This window comes from Anabrus simplex, chromosome 2 (genome assembly GCF_040414725.1).
Source record: "Anabrus simplex isolate iqAnaSimp1 chromosome 2, ASM4041472v1, whole genome shotgun sequence".
Taxonomy (NCBI): domain Eukaryota; kingdom Metazoa; phylum Arthropoda; class Insecta; order Orthoptera; family Tettigoniidae; genus Anabrus; species Anabrus simplex.
The window spans coordinates 632,640,133-632,659,015 of record NC_090266.1 but is presented as its reverse complement, the minus strand read 5'-3'; the positions used below and the strand labels follow the sequence as shown (position 1 = coordinate 632,659,015).

General features: G+C 38.6%; 1 protein-coding gene across 2 annotated transcripts in view; it reads right to left on the bottom strand.

Moving 5' to 3' along the window:
* Galphai (G protein alpha i subunit) overlaps positions 1 to 18,883 on the bottom strand; it is a 127,121-nt gene that overhangs the window by 33,287 nt on the left and 74,951 nt on the right. For both annotated transcript variants that reach the window (XM_067141084.2, XM_067141085.2), the window contains exon 4: positions 12,341 to 12,435. In XM_067141084.2, coding sequence (XP_066997185.1) covers positions 12,341 to 12,435 — 95 coding nt within the window. The remainder of the gene's footprint in view (positions 1 to 12,340; positions 12,436 to 18,883) is intronic.

Here is an 18,883-nt window from a genome sequence, read left to right as displayed (position 1 = left end):
ACAGATGTTGATTCCCATAGGGAATCTGTAATATTTGTTCCGAATGAGTAAATTTATAATACCAATATAAATGGTCCGTTATTGGACATTATAAATTTTCCAGCTAACTCATTCCTGGTTGCCAGCGTTTCGCCCTCGTGTGCCAGGCTGGGCTCATCAGTTGGTACCTAGCACACCTACCAAGACGCATGGCTAGTGCATACCGTGGAGGCCACTGCGTAGGCCAATTGTAGCCACCGGCAGTGCCAATGCACTATGAGACACTCTGTCTCACTACTAAAAATTGATGCCTGCTTGGCCATCAGATAATACAGATGTTGATTCCCATAGGGAATCTGTAATATTTGTTCCGAATGAGTAAATTTATAATACCAATATAAATGGTCCGTTATTGGACATTATAAATTTTCCAGCTAACTCATTCCTGGCAACCAGGAATTTTCCAGCTAACTCATTCCTGGCAACCAGGAATGAGTTAGCTGGAAAATTTATAATGTCCAATAACGGACCATTTATATTGGTATTATAAATTTACTCATTCGGAACAAATATTACAGATTCCCTATGGGAATCAACATCTGTATTATCTGATGGCCAAGCAGGCATCAATTTTTAGTAGTGAGACAGAGTGTCTCATAGTGCATTGGCACTGCCGGTGGCTACAATTGGCCTACGCAGTGGCCTCCACGGTATGCACTAGCCATGCGTCTTGGTAGGTGTGCTAGGTACCAACTGATGAGCCCAGCCTGGCACACGAGGGCGAAACGCTGGCAACCAGGAATGAGTTAGCTGGAAAATTTATAATGTCCAATAACGGACCATTTATATTGGTATTATATGATCAATCACAGTCGCTACTGCTTGCTATAGGCTATCCATATAGCTACTGATGCTGTCGGTTACTTCACATTCAAGATCACACTTTTTTTTTTTTTTTTTTAATGTTTATTAAGTTTCCTATACAATTTGTTCCTGGCATAAAAGACATGCCCTAGATTAATGTTATAAAAACTGAAAAATGCGCTTCTATTACACGGATAAATATGGCATGTCCATTTTATCTGGCAGAAGAACGAGTTACAGATTTTTTTCTGAATTCTCTGACATTTCCCAGTTTTCCCATTATTTATCAAATTCCCTGACATTTCCCGGTTTCCCATATGGGCGGACACCCTGAAAATATTTAAACCCTGCTCTAAATTTGAGGAAGCTTTCTGTCCTTTAAAAAGAATTTTGCCACGAAAAGAATGTGGAACCTGTAAAAGAAACCTTTTAGAGACATTTTTAATACCTCATTTAACTTGCGTTTCAATAGACAACTCACGGATACTTGCTGGTGAGATTGTTAAAGACGATTCCATTCATGTTGCAGTGTGTTTTGACCTACAAAAGATGCTCCTGACGTCAGTTTTGAGCTGTTCTAGAGCTTACTATGCTCGACAGTTATGGACCTACAATTTTTGTGCCCACAATCTTAAAGATGGAAATGCAGTTATGTTTACAGTAGAGTCCCGCTCATCCGACCTTCGCTTATCCGACATTCCGTGTTATCCGACACTGGTAGACTTAATTTGAACTTTTGGTGGAGACTAAATTCAGGGACACCCGGTGTGGAGGGTGCGACCGTGGGACAAGCACTGGCCTGACCGCTAGCGGTAGGACCGGTTTTTCTCTCAAGGACAGGTGCAGCAAGTCTTCAGCCATTGTTCATTGTAGTATTAGTTGGGTGCGGATGTTATAGTTTTCATATCCTCTGTGAGTATTGTGCCGCACCAAGTCTGCCATGGTGACGCACTTCTTAGAACATACCACATTCTTTGACCGCTATCGACATTTCTGTCGATCTATTCCCTGGACGTGACGTATGACTTGTTTTCTCCTTGACAGAGCGCGCTTCCGGCCATCAGCCGAAATGTCTCCGAGCAGTCTTGTGCTCACTTTCTTTGGAATAAGATCGTTAGACGGTGAAGCTAACATGGCGGTCTATAAAACAATGAGCATCTTGAGATGAGAAATATTTTACTTGTGTCGTTTACTTTTCCTGCCGTGGATTTATCCACTCAATTGCCCAACTCTTTCTTTGAATCGCTATTTTGTGACTACCTAAAGGCACTGCACTCGGCTCGATTATTCAGGTAACTTTCATTTTCTGGGCTTGCTATGGTTGCGTGGGCATATTAGTTATATATTTTTCTGCTAAATTCACGTTTCATTTTACTGTAGGTTTCCATTGATTTTTGTGTGCTCTATTTTTTGTGCCATATAAACCTGTGAGGATGGAGGATGATATTGGTCTGTTGTGTGATTGTTTTGCATGCATGTGACATGATGCTTGAGACCTACTACTTTTTATCTTTCGTCAATCTCTTTCATGGCAGAGCTCTGGATGTGTGATGCTGTGTTTTGGTGCTATGACTGGTATTCATGTTCGTCCATGGCGAGGCAATATGGATACGTTGTGGGCATGCTAGTTATGATGATGTTGCGGTGATTTATGTTGGGATATGCCTTACCTCGATGCGGCAATCCTTTATCATTCTTACGCATCTTGTATTGAGTTCATGAGTCCATGGAAGCACATGTCTTGCTATGCGGATTACTGTATATTCGTTATGTGTCTGGACATACTGATTATTCTGGTTTACGTACACTTCTCTTGAGTCTCTATGGTGCATGTGTATGTGTGGTTGTGCTGTCTGTCTGCCTGATTAATAGTATTCTCCGTTTCTCACAGTGTTATTTTTATTTACATTTTCTTTATTTTCATTCTTTGGGCTATTTGCTGGCCTAATTATTTTGTAACGTTTGTTGTGTTCCTTTGAATGTGTCTTCCTTCATTGTAAGATTTGTTTACTCGCCTCGTAACTATGGCAACCATCTTTTATCTTTCCTTTGTTCTTTGAGATGCTGCGTATTCGAGATGGGGGATTATTGTGATGAATCGCGTCTCGGGTGGTGCTCGTTCTTATACGCGGAGATATTTGAGTCGTGATCTGGATGTATCTAATGTTTTTGATGTGTGTGAAGTTCCTTTAGAGTATGTGCGTTTTATTATTTCACTGTGGGGAGCGACGCGTCATATGTCACGCATACGAAATAAGGTGGGGACAATCCAACCGTACGTTGGGAGATGTCTGGCATTGTAAGAGGCGAATGTGGCCATGTTTGATTTGTGTTTGATGAGCCTCTTGGTATCAACTGGATGTATGAGATAGACACCTGATGTAAACCTCAGTGAGTAACATTTGTTCCTATTCATTTTCTTTTCATCTACCTTGTTTGGCCTTATGTTTATCAATAAACCCCCACATTTTTGATCCCCTTCTTTCTTTTGCTGGGATGGGGTTCTGGGTTCTTTCCATTCCCGTTCCTCCCCTTACTCTAATTAGGCTTGAGTTCAGCTCCAGGCTGTTTTAGTCTGTTCCAGCCCGTCCACGGCCTATTAAAGAGGTAAGTAGGTAAGTATCCACGGACCTGTCGGTGTATGTACCTGAGACTGTGTGCGCGTATGTATGTGTGTTCGTATGTGCGTGTGTGTCTTCGGTAGAAGAGAGAGTGTGTGTATCCCCTGTATGTGTGGGTGTGTGCGGTTGAGTATGGCGAGTAAACGGAAGAAAGTGATTGTTTCTATGGAAGACATGTTGAGTGCATTAAAGAGACTGGACAAAGGGGAAACTCTTTAAAAGTGGCTTCAGATTATGGTGTTGGGCATGTTACAGTGGGAGACTGGAAAAGAAAGAGGGAAGAAATTGAAAAGTGGTGCTCTACCAGAGCAATAAGTGATGCACTGAAAATTAGAACAACAATGAAAAAATGTGAGTACGAAAAAGTAAGTGAAGCGCTTCTTTGGTTCACTCAACACTGGGAAAACGGCCTGCCAATATCTGGCCCCATTCTGCAAGAAAAGGCGGTGTATTTCCAGAAGGAGTTTAATAAAGGGGACCCTAATTTTACTCCCAGTGCGGGCTGGCTTGATCGGTGGAAGAAACGGTATGGCATTCGGCAGCTTAATATCTGTGGAGAAAAACTGTCAGCTAAATCCGATGAGGTTGTGAAATTTAAAAAGAAATTTCAAGAAATAAGTCTTGCTGGAGGATTAACCGGTGATCAGATTTTTAATTGTGATGAGACTATGCTAAATTTCAAGATGCTGCCAACAAAAACTCTCACAGCCCAAGCCGAGATGTCTGCACCGGGCTACAAGCATAGTAAGGAAAGAGTTAACTGTTCTTGCCTGTAGTAATGTTACTAGGAACTTAAAAGCAAAATTGCTTATGATCGGTAAAGCAAAGAAGCCTAGGGCTTTTAAAAACATGTCTGTTAATGCTCTTCCAGTCCATTACACGAATCAGAAGGCTGCCTGGATGTCTGCTGACATCATTAAGGACTGATTTTTTTTTTTTTTTTTTTTTTACACAGTTTGTTCCAGATATAGAAAAATTTCTTGCTTCGAACAATCTCCCTAGAAAAGCGCTTCTTCTACTAGACAATGCTCCATTACACCCAAATGAAGAGCAACTTAGAAGGGGTGACATCAAAGTCATGTTCCTCCCTACTAACGTGACGTCATTATGCCAGCCAATGGACCAAGGTGTGCTGGTAACATTAAAGAGGAAATATCGGCAGAAACTCCTTTCATCCCTAATAGAGGAAATGGACAATGGCAACGACATGATAGAAAAGTTAAAACGAATCAACATGAAAGACATGGCATACTGGATAGCGCAGTCTTAGAAAAAAGTTGAAACAACAACATTAGCAAAGTCTTGGAAAAATTGTTGAGTGAGGTTGAACATCGAGAGGAGGTGGTACAAGAAGACATGGGAAATATTGTGCCCCTACTGAACTGCATTCCTGGCTGTGAGGATGCTACGACTGAAGATGTGAGTAAGTGGTGTGCACAAGATCAACTGTTTAAACTAACTGACCCTGATATTGTTGATTTTGTGAATGCTAATAGGAATGAGGATGATGAAGAACGAGGCATTGCAGAACAAGAGGAGAAAACGTAAAGGATTAAGTGCATTGGAAATGGCATTAACCTACGTTGAGCAACAGCCGGAAGCAAGCGCAACGGAGGTGCTGATTTTTCGTCGATGGCGGGATCTCGCAGCAAGAAAACGTGGATCAGAAGGCAAGCAGATATTGTTCACAAGTTTCTTTTCGTAAGACATTTGGAATGTTTCGTTCAATACTGCATGTACTGTACAATTGAATTGATAATTCAATAAATAGAGTACCGTAAAACATGCCTGTTTGTTTCAGTTCATTTTCAAAGTTGTTTTGTATTATCCGACATTTTCGGTGATCCGACATACTCCAGGTCCTGTTTAGGTCGGATGATCAAGATTCTACTGTATGTGGAATGAATTCATTTTGTCCTTGCCAAGCAATGTAACCCATTTGACGACAATTCAGGGGGGCAAAACAAGAGCTATTTCACTGTCAAATTCTGGTTTTATGTTGTCTTTAACACCAATATTCAAACTGTGGATCATAAATTCAGAGTTTCTGGTCACTCATTTATGGAATGTGACCAGAATTTTGGTTTAATAGAAAATGCTAAGGGGAATAGTGTCCGGGAGGTGTGTGTTCGAGAACACTGGGAACTATCACTCAACAACTAATAAAAAGTTCATGGTGGTGAGGATGACTCAAGAAGACTTCATCACTCCAGATTCGCTTAAGTGCTTTATCAGAGACACAGTGCCAGGTATACGTAAGATGCAATGGCTTCACTTCAAAACGAATGAACCGTAGACCCTCTTCTAGAAAGAAAACTTAGCTGACATTGGAGATGTTTTTTAATTGGCTTTACGTCGCACCGACACAGATAGGTCTTATGGCGGCGATGAGATAGGAAAGGTCGATTTGAAAGGAAGCGACTGTAGCCTTAATTAAGGTACAGCCCCAGCATTTGCCTGGTGTGAAAATGGGAAACCACGGAAAACCATCTTCAGTGATGCTGACAGTGGGGTTCAAACCCCCTATTCCCCGGATGCAAGCTCATAGCTGCGCGGCCCTAAACGCACGGCCAACTCGCCCGGTGACATTGCAGAGATTTTTACAATGAACTTAAAAACATGCCAATCTGGAAGAGATGTATTAAGAGTCAATGAAGGGCAACCAAAGATCAAATACATGTTTAAAAACCTGCAGGATCTTCTACCATTTGTGCCACCAGTGCACCATTCTCTTCAGTATCATATTCCAACAGGCCAACGAAGCCAAACTTGTGCACAAGGGCATGTGCCAGAACACAATCATGAGGATGGCTTAGAACGGGGTGACCCTGACCGTGTTTGAATCTGATTTTGATTAAAATTAATGTCAAATTCCCAATCTGTGTATTCTAAAGAGTTGTTTAACTGTTTTATATTGTTTTATTTAATTTACACATTAAATTTTTGTCATTTTCCTGTACACTCTTATTTAATCTGCAAAATAGTTCAGAACACAAGAGGTACAAGTGCATCATCTCATCATCAAATGGTTAGTTTTATCATACATACAAACATACATTATCATTATAGACTGTTATGCCTTTCAGCGTTCAGTCTGCAAGCCTCTGTGAATTTACTAAACGTCACCACAATCCTTGATTTGCAACTAGTGTTGTGGCTCCATTTAGTTCTATACCTCTTATCTTTAAATCGTTAGAAACTGAGTCTAACCATCGTCGTCTTGGTCTACCTCTACTTCTCTTACCCTCCATAACAGAGTCCATTATTCTCCTAAGTAACCTATCCTCCTCCATTCGCCTCACATGACCCCACCACCAAAGCCGGTTTATGCGTACAGCTTCATCCATCGAGTTCATTCCTAAATTAGCCTTTATCTCCTCATTCCAAGTACCCTCCTGCTATTGTTCCCCCCTGTTTGTACCAGAAATCATTCTTGCGAATTTCATGTCTGTTACTTCTAACTTATGAATAAGATATCCTGAGTCCACCCAGCTTTCGCTCCCGTAAAGCAAAGTTGGTCTGAAAACAGACCAATGTAAAGATAGTTTCATCTGGGAGCTGACTTCCTTCTTACAGAATACTGTTGATCGCAACTGCGAGCTGACTGCATTAGCTTTACGACCCCTTGATTCAATCTCACTTACTAAATTATCATCCTGGGAGAACACACAACCTAAATACTTGAAATTATCGACCTGTTCTAGGTTTGTATCACCAATCTGACATTCAATTCTGTTGAATTTCTTAACCACTGACATCAATTTAGTTTTCGCTCATTGCACCTCTTTTCTAGTTCCAAGGGAGACTGCAGGCTTTCGGCTCAATCTGCCTTTAAGACCAAGTTGTCAGCATAGGCCAAACTGCTTACTACATTTCCACCTAACTGAATCCCTCCCTGCCATTTTCTATCTTTCAGCAGATGATCCATGTAAACTACGAACAGCAAAGGTGAAAGATTGCAGCCTTGTCTAACCCCTGTAAGTACCCTGAACAAAGTCATTCTACCATCAATTCTCACTCAAGCCCAATTGTCAACATAAATGCCCTCGATTGATTTTTATAATCTACCTTTAATTTCGTAGTCCCCCAGTATAGCGAACATCTTTCCCTCGGTACCCTGTCATATGCTTTCTCTAGATCTACGAAACATAAACACAACTGCCTATTCCTCTCGTACCATTTTTCAATTACCTGGCGCATACTGAAAATCTGATCCTGACAGCCTCTCTGTGGTCTGAAACCACACTGGTTTTCATCCAACTTCCTCTCAACGACTGATCACACCCTCCCTTCCAAGATGCCAGTGAATACTTTGCCTGGTATACTAATCAATGAGACTGTACCTCGATAGTTGTTGCAATCCTTCCTGTTCCCTTGCTTATAGATAAGTGCAATTACTGCTTTTGTCCAATCTGAAGTTACCTTACCAACACTCCATGCTAATCTTGCTGCTCTATGAAGCTATTTCATCCCTGCCTTCCCACTATACTTCAACATTTCAGGTCTAATTTCATCTATTCCTGCTGCTTTATGACAATGGAGTTTATTACCATCCTCTCCACTTCCTCAAGCATAATTTCACTAACATCATTTTCCTCCTCCCCATGAGCTTGGCTGTTCATAACACCACCAGGATGATTTCCTTTTACATTGCGAAGATGTTCAAAATATTCCCTCCACCTCTCCAGTGATTCCCTGGAATCTATTATGAGTACACCTGAATTACTCAAAACACGGTTCATTTCCTTTTTCCCTCCCTTCCCAAGATTCTTTATTAGTCCAGAAAGGTGTCCCTGCTGCTCGACCTAGCCTTTCCATGTTATTACCAAAATCTTCCCACGACTTCTTTTTGGATTCAACAACTATTTGTTTCGTTCTGTTTCTTTCATCTACGTACAAATCCCTGTCTGCCTCGGCCCTTGTTTGGAGCCATTTCTGATAAGCCTTCTTTTTACGTTTACAAGCAGCTCTCACTTCCATCATTCCACCAAGATGTTCGCCTTTTCCCATCTTTACACACAGTTGTTCCTAGGCATTCCCTTGCTGTTTGTACTATAGCATCCAGTATGCCACCCATTCGCTTTCTACATCCTGAAGCTGCTTACTGTCCACTGTTCGAAATTTCTCACTAATCATATCCATGTACGTCTGTCTAATTTCCTCGTCCTTGAGATTTTCTACCCTTATTCGTTTGCAGACAGATTTGACTTTTTCTACCCTAGGCCTAGAGATACTTAGTTCACTACAGATCAGATAGTGGTCTGTCTCATCGAAAAATCCCCAGAAAACTCTTACATTCCTAACAGATTTCCTGAATTCGAAGTCAGTTAAGATATAGTCTATTATGGATCTGGTACCTCTAGCCTCCCATGTGTAGCGGTGAATAGCCTTATGCTTAAAGAATGTATTTGTAACTGCTAAAACCCATACTAGCATAGAAGTCCAGCAAACGCTTCCTATTCCCATTAGCTTCCATATCTTCCCCACATTTACCAATCACCCTTTCGTATCCTTCAGTTCTATTCCCAACTCTTACATTGAAATCATCCATTAGCACTATTCTATCCTTGCTGTTGACCCTGACCACGATGTCACTCAATGCTTCATAAAACTTGTCAACTTCATCCTCATCTGCACCCTCACATGATGAATACACGGAGGCAACTCTAGTCCTAAATCCTCCAACTGGCAAATCTACCCACATCATTCGCTAATTTTCGTGCCTAACAGAAACTATGTTGCGTGCAATGGTATTCCTGATAAACAGCCCTACCCCGGACTCTGCCCTTCCCTTTCTAACACCCGTCAAGTACACTTTATAATCTCTTATATCTTCCTCGTTATCTCTCCTTACCTGAATATCACTTACTCCTAGCACGTCCAGATGCATCCTCTTTGCTGACTCAGCCAGTTCTACTTCCTTTCTTCCATAAGCCCCATTAATATTGATAGCTCCCATCGAATTTCATTTCATTCGCCAAGTTGTTTCCAAGGAGTCCCTCGCCTGTCAAAAGGGAGTGAAACTCCGTTACTCCCATGGGCTTGCTTAAAATGTTCTGAGCTCGGTAAATTCATGAAGCAGGATGCTACCCTACTTGCACATAATCCAAGTGAGGATCTCTCCTCTAACGGGTTATGGACCACCGGTGAATTGTATAGTCCCAGCCGCCTGAACAAAATGAGGACCACGACTCAGAATATGTCCGAGATGCCCACTCCCATTCCATAGCAACTGGTATCCCGACTCTCAGGACCACTTACTAGGCCACTCAGCCGTTGCCCATGATTCACAAACTAGGACGTGACTACAGTAACCCACACCATGAACCATACCATATCTTCTTATATTTCAAAACTGCTTTAAACTATTTCATATGACCATAACTCAATTTGTAAGCACAAAACAGACATTGCAGAGTTTACTCAGGATTTCCTATTGTCGCATAACTTCAAACACATTTATCTCAATTTGGAGTTCATGTCACATATCCCTTTTGCTTTAGACCCCTCATATATGTTATATTGTATACTAGCTGATGTACCCGTGCTTCGCTACGGAATTCTACATTGTATACAGAATTGTAGGTTAGGTAGAGAACACGTTGTGAGCAAGACTGTATTAAATTGCATAGCTCGTACTGTTAGCCTAGAAACGCAAAGGATAAATCACCAAACGTCTTTTCTCATATGAAGACTGTGTTAGGGAATTTTCATTGTAATGGCAGGCCCGCTTGCCTAACAACATTAACAGTCAGGTTGGGGAGTTTTCATTATATTGGTGGATACTCACACTCCATCTTCCTTTTTACATCCTCAGAAAGACTGTCTTAGTGGTTTTCCCAACCGAAATGAACACAGGTCATTACAATGACGTCAGTAGGAATGGCGCGAGTAAAAGCAATAATTTCACATGAAATACTCGATCAAATGAAAAACCACACATTTTCTCCTTTTAACGAACAATACTACGCTGCCGATCTAACAGCCCAAAGTTCTAGAGCTGGAATGACCAGGCTGCAGACAGCCGTGACATGTGAAAACTCTTAGCCTTTTTTCGGAGGGGGGGAGGGGTGCGGGGGTCAAATAGTTAAGAGTCCCAGGGCAAAAACTATGCCGTTTTACTAATCTAGTAGTACCCAATGAGTCAAAAAATCTCAATTCACTACACTGGCGGCGGAAAAATCTATCTGACTTGGAGGCAATTTTTTCCTCCAAGCCAGAGGAGAAACACCCTCTTCATTGCTAATTTTGAATTAAATGAATCTAGAATTTAATAAAAGTGAAGAGGAAGAAGCTCTTTTTGAAACAGCTCTTTTCAGGGTTGAATTTTGAGTTACTTAGTGAATTGTGGTGCTATAATTTGGAATATGCCTAAATTGTAATTCTAGATCAGCACGTCAGAGTAGGGATCGAATAGCTGGAATACTATGATGAACCAGTGAGTTACGTACCAGCAGAACGGTATCAGAAAATATATGAACCAGAGGAATGACATGCTAAAGAAGAAAGTTTTCTAACTCCCCAGCTATTTCCCGCCAGTATTCAGCCAGGCTGTTATACTTGGTACGCAGCTGTAATCCCATCTATCCTAGTTGAGCGGCAGCATAAGAGACAAAGAACATCACCACAGACAATGGTCAATATAATGTGATTGTTGATCAATGTTATGCGCTTTCAATATTGCAGGCCTTATCATTTAGTTTTCTTCCGACTCTGAAATACCACTCTTATCATAGTCGGTACGGTGAAATTGAATAAAACATAAATGGTCGGAAATTGTAATCTCTATAACGTTTGTTATGTAGTACTTTTTGATAGGACCAGTAACATAGGTATTTAAAAATTACATTTTGGGTGCCTTCCCCTAAACTACAATTTCATACGGGGCGAATAAAATTGTTCATAACTTAGTCTGTAGTTTCTTATTCCCCCACTCTATATACCGACTTTCATTAAATTCTGTTAACCCATTTTCTCGTGGCTCAGCGTTGATATGGACTTAGCAACAAAAATACAAATTCATGAATATCTGTGTTATCAAAGCCGGTACGGTAACAGTGTATGACATAAATGGTCGGAAATTTAATTCTATATAACTTAGGTTATGTAGTATTTATTGATAGGACCACTAATAATATAAATATTTGAGAATTAAATGTTAAGCCTTCCCCTAAACTACCATTTCACTCAGCGTGAGTAAGATGATTTATAGCCTAGATTGTAGCGGCTCATCCCCCATCTTCACATACCAATTTTCATTAAATTCTCTTCAGCCGTTTTCTCGTGATGCGTGTACATACATACATACATACATACATACATACAGAAATTATGGAAAAGTAAAAAGTGCATTTCCTTGCTACTATGGACATGACCGATACAGAAATACCATTCTTTTCAAATTCTGAGCAATGTACAGACAAAACTCTTATTTTATATATATAGATGTTACAGTTTTAGTTTTCTTAGCGGGGGCCCCACTGTTTCATTAGATCTTAATGTAATATATGAATTTTAACTTATATAGCTGAAGAGAATTAACATATTTCTCGCAACATTTACTATATATTATAAAGTGTGAAATGTAAATAAATTTTAATACACAGTATTGACTAGGCAGATTACACATCTCTCTATTTACTGTGATTAAGTCAATACAGACCCAATACTGAGCATTATCGTCAAGATTATTAATTTATTGTACCTATCTTACTCTCTTTGTAAATAAATATTTTGTAAGTCAGAATTAAAAAAATAATTTATACAGCTGGATTTTTTCACCTAGATTTTTAGTAAGAAAGAAAAGTGCATTAATTATACAGGTAAATATGGTACTCTGAGAAAGAAAATACATTATAACTGTATGTATCCCTCACCTGATAATGCTACACAGAAGATGATTGCTGTAACACCTTCAAAACAGTGAATCCACTTCTTCCTTTCTGACCTTTGGCCACCAACGTCAAACATTCTGAAAATAAATATATGAGAAAGTGTACAAAAATTTCTAGTTCTACCCTTGACAGTGAAAACTTAAATATATAAATCATTAATATTACCCTTACATTACAACTTGTGTACCCACAAAGATGCACACTAAATGCTGTCATTTGGTACACTTATTTATTTCACCTTAACTTCACATAAACATACACATAACCTTAATCACTGCTGTCACAAACAAAATATACACATCAACAACCCATGATTGTAACAACTGCCCATCACTAAGCACACGCCACATGGAAATCACAACCTTAAAACAACTGATTTCTGACTAGCACATCTGAGTAACCACAGCATGAGGTCACAAGTATACTCCTGTTAAGCCATAACTCAAACTAAGTAATAACTCGTCTCTACCATCAAGACCACCTCTTTATATATGTGCCTGGCCAGGCTTCTAGAAAGATACATTTTCTCGTAAATTCTAGAGTGCTTACGGCCCAGATATAATGTACAAAGTATTCTACTGATTTCTTGTCTACCCAGTACCATTCTGTATGTTACAGTGTGTTTCACAATTCTGTAGTGGATTACAAATCATTAATACAGGTAATAATATATTATATAATATTAATTACAGGTTCTTACATCAACAAAATACATTCTGTACAGCAAATGTTTCATGACATAATATCACAAAAATGCAATCATAAATTAATAATGATACTAATAAGTGGATGTACGTCATAAGTAATAATAATAATAATAATAATAATAATAATAATAATAATAATAATAATAATAATAACAACAACAACAACAACAATATTAATAATAATAATTCGAGCTCGATACTTGCATTATTTACCCATGGGCGAGAGAATATTGTTTTCAAGTTATATTCGTTTATCACACTTGCATCACAACTAACCTCTGTAAACTGTTTAATATCAAATACGGTATACAGTACCCTATGGATACATGTCAACGGAGCCACTCCCTTAATCTAAGAAAGAATTTCTTGTATCAGTTTATCCCTCAAATGACAAAATGTAAATGATTTGAGATAACAGTAATAGGGAAGTTCATGTAAATGCAAGTTTTATTTTAGGTAAAATCTCATATTTTGAGGAAACTATAGCAGGTTATATTGCAATGCATAATATTAGATCTGAACTAAGGAAATATTATGCAACCATATGAATTAAGATCCAAACATTTGGAGACTACAAACACCCAGTAAACCACAAGCATAGTTAATGTAATGGCATCTGAAATGTAATCTACCCTCCCTGCCCCCATAATCAGAATGACTTCTTCCATGAACAGAGGAAAGGTGGCACTGACAGATGTGTTCCATTGTTAGTTGTGTTTGTTCTGTGAAGTTAAGAGACATGGATTTTCAAGACCAGCCAAGCAAACATCGAATTTTGTCGGTATTTGGAAAAAATACCTTCAAAGTTAAAAATCTATGATTCATAACGTACTTTCTATTTTGTTTCCTTTGCAACTGTCACAACTTTGTTTTGTACAATGCCAGACAAATTGGCTCAGAGAGTAGTGTTGGCTTTTTGAGTCTAAGTTGATGGGTTTGAACCTAGGTCAAACTGGCAGTATTTTAAAAAGTTCAAATTCACTAGCCACGTGTTGATAGATTTACTGGCACGTACCTGAACTCTAGTGAGAAAATTTGGGTGCTTTAGTGTCTTTGAAAACCATACAAGTAATTAGTGGGACAAAAAAAACCAGTAATATTTTCATTTGTTTTTTGTACAACTCATCCCTACGGGAATATTCGTTGAAAAAGCTTTGCTTTGGGAAGATATTAATTTACTTCCTTCATAGCGATCTCCAACCAAAAAAATGTTGCAATTCTCTGAACAAAACCTGTTCAGAAGACAAGAGAAGCAAATTGCACATGAAGCTTGTAAGAAGTTGGAGAAGAAGTTATCTCCAAAAATGGTCATGCAAGACTCTTCAGTACATGTGGTAATGAGGTAAATTGATGAAGGTGTTCTCAATGATTAAAATTTTTCTTATATGGTTGTGTTAAAAAAGACAGCAATAATTTCCATGACAGGTCACCATCATCCATAGGTTTAACTCACATGGTTCCCTAGGTACATCAAAACACACTGCCAAGCGTTAAAAAAATTTAATGATAACATTTAGTATTAAGCATAAATTCACACACCGTCTGTTCCATGGAAAAATGTCTGTTATTTTAGGTGTCCGCTATACCAAGGTTGTAAAAATTAAACATTTTAACAGCAAAGAACAACCTCTTTAAACATACTTTAAACATCTTTAAAGATCTTTATTTTGATTATTCTAAATAATTTCTAACTAAATATTTGCTTGTGAGATACTACAAGCGATTATACAGCCTTTGTATTCATTATAGCTTCGGGTGTACAAATTTAGCACATTTTTCTTTACTACAATATTCCCAAAAAGGGAATGACAATCCAGCGTGACACACAAATTCTTTATTCAATTAACCTGAACCTTCAGATTATTTGCAATTTCTTGCACTTTTTCTTGTAACACTGGCCCACTCACACAGTTTCTTGTCTTGAACACATCTGAACCACTCATATACCACAATGTTCACTTCTACGAAAACGGACTCCCACTTTCTTTTCATTCCACGACTCCTATTTTCCTCCCACTCAGTTAAAAAGTCATTTTTATCCTTCACAATTGAGTTTTCCCACACTTTAATTTTGGAGCTTTTCTCACTGGAAGTCCCTTCGCACTACTTTTTTCCTTGTCTTGAGATCTAAACATGCTCTTCCTCCATACTCATGTTTACTGGGCGATTGAAATGCCGTAGTATTTCTGCCTCAAAAATCAGCACATGAAAAGTCTCTTCCTTGACAATTTTAACTGAACTACCTGACATCGACCTTATCAGCAACAATCTGAGTTATGTACAGAAGGATGCAAATATGCTGGAAAATCGCTTGGTAACTCTTGAATAAGCAGTAACTGGTAGCATTCCTGGGAACTAGAATTCTCAGAATGTACACTAATTAGAAAACAAGAAGACCCTAAACAAAGGTTTGGAAAGAGCCCTGTATAGAACAATTAACTTACTTCAGCATTCCTACGTACATATCAGCATTTTCCTCAGCTTAATAAATTTTTATGAAAGTCTTAATAAAACTGCTTGCCCTAATTTTATTTTAATTTAACCTGTATCTTCGTCTAACTAGTACAGAGAAATGAAGTCTATCCAAGTTTTGCACCTAGTAATCTTTCTGTAGATGACAAAAACCCATACATAGTACTGAAATTATATGGACAAATGATAAGTAGGAAGTGTTCATCATGATTCCTGATGATGCACCCTTTGTTTCGCACCATGGTACATATAACTTTCTTTGCATAATTGTTGAGAAAATAAAGATGTTCAGTCCAACCACAAACAAATCTATTAAACAGTTTAAAAAGCTTTTCACAAGTATAAAAAGAAATACAATACAATACATAAGGAAACTTAACTAGCTAAGTGTTCCATTTGCCACCTGAACCTATTACCATTCAGTTGCAGGCCATGCTGATTGTGAGGCATTTGGACAAGGTTCAAAGAAGATAGTGAACACCAATTATAAAAAGAGCTCTCATCATTTAGAAGAAAAGGAGTACCATGGCATGCAAATTAATCTGAACAAGATACAGAAAAGTGATCTCATGACAAAAGTTGTAAAACTACTGAAAAGTCAAGCAAGTTGTTGTGCGGTTTGGGTCACGTAGCTATCAGCTTGCATTCGGGAGATAGTTCGAACCCTACTGTAGGCAGCCCTGAAGAGAGTTTTCCGCGGTCTCCCATTTTCACACCATCCAAATGCTGGGGCTGTAAATTAAGGCCACGATTGCTTCTTTCCTATCCCATCGTCGCCATAAGAGCTATATGTGTCGGTGCAATGTGCAGCAGATTGTAAAAATAAATTTAAAAACCACTGAAAATTCTGAATCCTTTGAATGTTTGTACTATTTCTGAATTCTGAATAATAGAAATTCACACATTACTAATGTATGAGACCTCCTTTGTTTTACAAAACAGCACCAACACATTTTTGGCATGGAATTAACTTTTTTTTTTTTTGCAAATATTCTTGATCTCTTCATTGTGACCTTGATAAGCAAACATATTGTGCTCATTTTTGCTGATCTATTCAGTTTTGCCATTCTCTTCCTACAAATGGTCCATAAATTTTCAATGGGGTAGATATCGGGTGAGTTGCTGGACCAAAGGAGCACTTCACTGTTTTTGTCTTCAAAGAATTTGGTGACCTTTTGGAATGTGTGGCATGGTGGAAGATTGTGTTGAAAAACACTTACACCATCTGGGGTGAGAATCTGTAACTCAGGCATTACCTCCTGTGAAGGATTTTTATGTACTGGTTACTGTTCATCATATTCTTAATGTGGACTAAAGGCCTCTTGTACAAACAACATCCCAGAACATCACTTTTGGAGGACATTTTGGTGCTTATTGAACATGGGCCAGTGACGTTTTCTTTGATGCTTCTTACGCACATAAATATTCTGACCACAAGTGGCTTTCATCTGAAAATACAACTTTCTTCCAATCTTCCACAGTCCAGTTTTTATGTAGTTTAGACCTTATCAATTGCTTTTTGCATATGGCATATGTAAGAAGCTGCTTCTTTGCTGGTCTGCATGCTCTTCTTCCTGCCTCCAACAGTCTGCAGCAAACTACTCTAATGTAAACATTTCACCCACTCTGACTGAAATCTTGGTTTAGGTCAACCAACAGCTGAGAGCCTGGGGTTTATTTTAATTTTCCCAATGAGTAAACTGTCTTCTTTTGATGTAGTCTTGCATTTCCAACCACAGTTACCTTCCTCCAGCAATAAAAAAAAAAAAATCTGGTTTCTTTCACTGCTTCAAAATTGAATTTACTATAGCCACACCAACATAACATTGTGTAGCAATTTGTCTTTGTGTCACAGAGGTATACTCAGCTAATTTCACAATTTTTGAACGTTTCTGCAGGGTGGAATCCATTACCAATTTGCAGTACAACAACACGACACAATACTGAAAACTTACACAAACTTACCTTGACCGAGCTCGATAGCTTCAGTCGCTTAAGTGCGGCCAGTATCCAGTAATCGGGAGATAGTGGGTTCGAGCCCCACTGTTGGCAGCCCTGAAGATGGTTTTCCGTGGTTTCCCATTTTCACACCAGGCAAATGCTGGGGCTGTACCTTAATTAAGGCCACGGCCGCTTCCTTCCCATTCCTAGATCTTTCCAATTCCATCGTCGCCATAAGACATATCTGTGTGGGTGTGACGTAAAGCAAATAACAACAACTTACCTTGAGACATTAAACTAATTACTGTGTTGTAAAATACATCCAGCAATGCCCAATAATGTTAACAATAATTCTGCCATACAACTACTGTACAATGCAATTAGCTTGAAAGTGCAAATGTACCATCTGCCTAAATTAGATAAAAATAGTCTTAGCAATGACTGTGTTCGGATTAATTTGCACGCTACTGTAAATAAACAACATTCGTGTTTTCTTGTATATTATATTTTCTCCCTCTATATACACACTGTAAATACGCTAATAATCTCTGCCATCGAATAATCCCCGCACCCTAATTTTAGGAACAGAATTTTTTTTAGAAAAAATGTTTTTATTCGTATAGCTTTATTAAATATTTATATTAAATGGATAAATTAAATAGAAAGCCACCAAATGAGGCAATTTATTCAAGGTACTGTAATTGTCATAGAACCTCAAAGAGAGTCAACAGTAGCAATAAGATGAAGTTTCAATTCTAGAGGACATTTTCTTATACATTAACATTCCTTCAGAATTCCTTGCATAATACAGCAGAAGTCCATTATAGCGAGTATGGGATATATTGAGAACCCCATTGTAACAGCAGGTTTGTTATGTCCCTTCAAAATTCCTATATTAAACTGTATAATAGCCTTGATATTCCAAGAACTAAAGTACGGTAAATATTTGTATATTACTGTGATAGTTTTACACAATCAGATTATAAAACCTTCCACGAAAAGATCGACAAGCAGCGGGACTCTTGCGAAAGATTTTATTGGCATCATTATACTCTTGCTCATATCAAGCATTTACACAAAGCGATAGTTCTTTCAGAGGTCGCAGATTATTTTCCAATATCGATAGTTATACTCTTCAGTGTAAAGAGGTAGCAAAACACAATAGATTATTTTTGTCCACGAAACTCTCGATACTCTACAAACTAAAGTAGGTAAATATTTGTATATTAGTGTGACCGTTTTACACAATCAGATTATAAAACCTTCCATGAAACGATCGACAAAAATTGCACCAGTGGGTCTCTTGCAAACGATTTTATTGGTACCATTATACTCTTGTTCGTATCAAGAATTCACGCGAAGTGGTAGTTCTTTCGGATGTCATAAATTTGTTGGGTTGGACAAC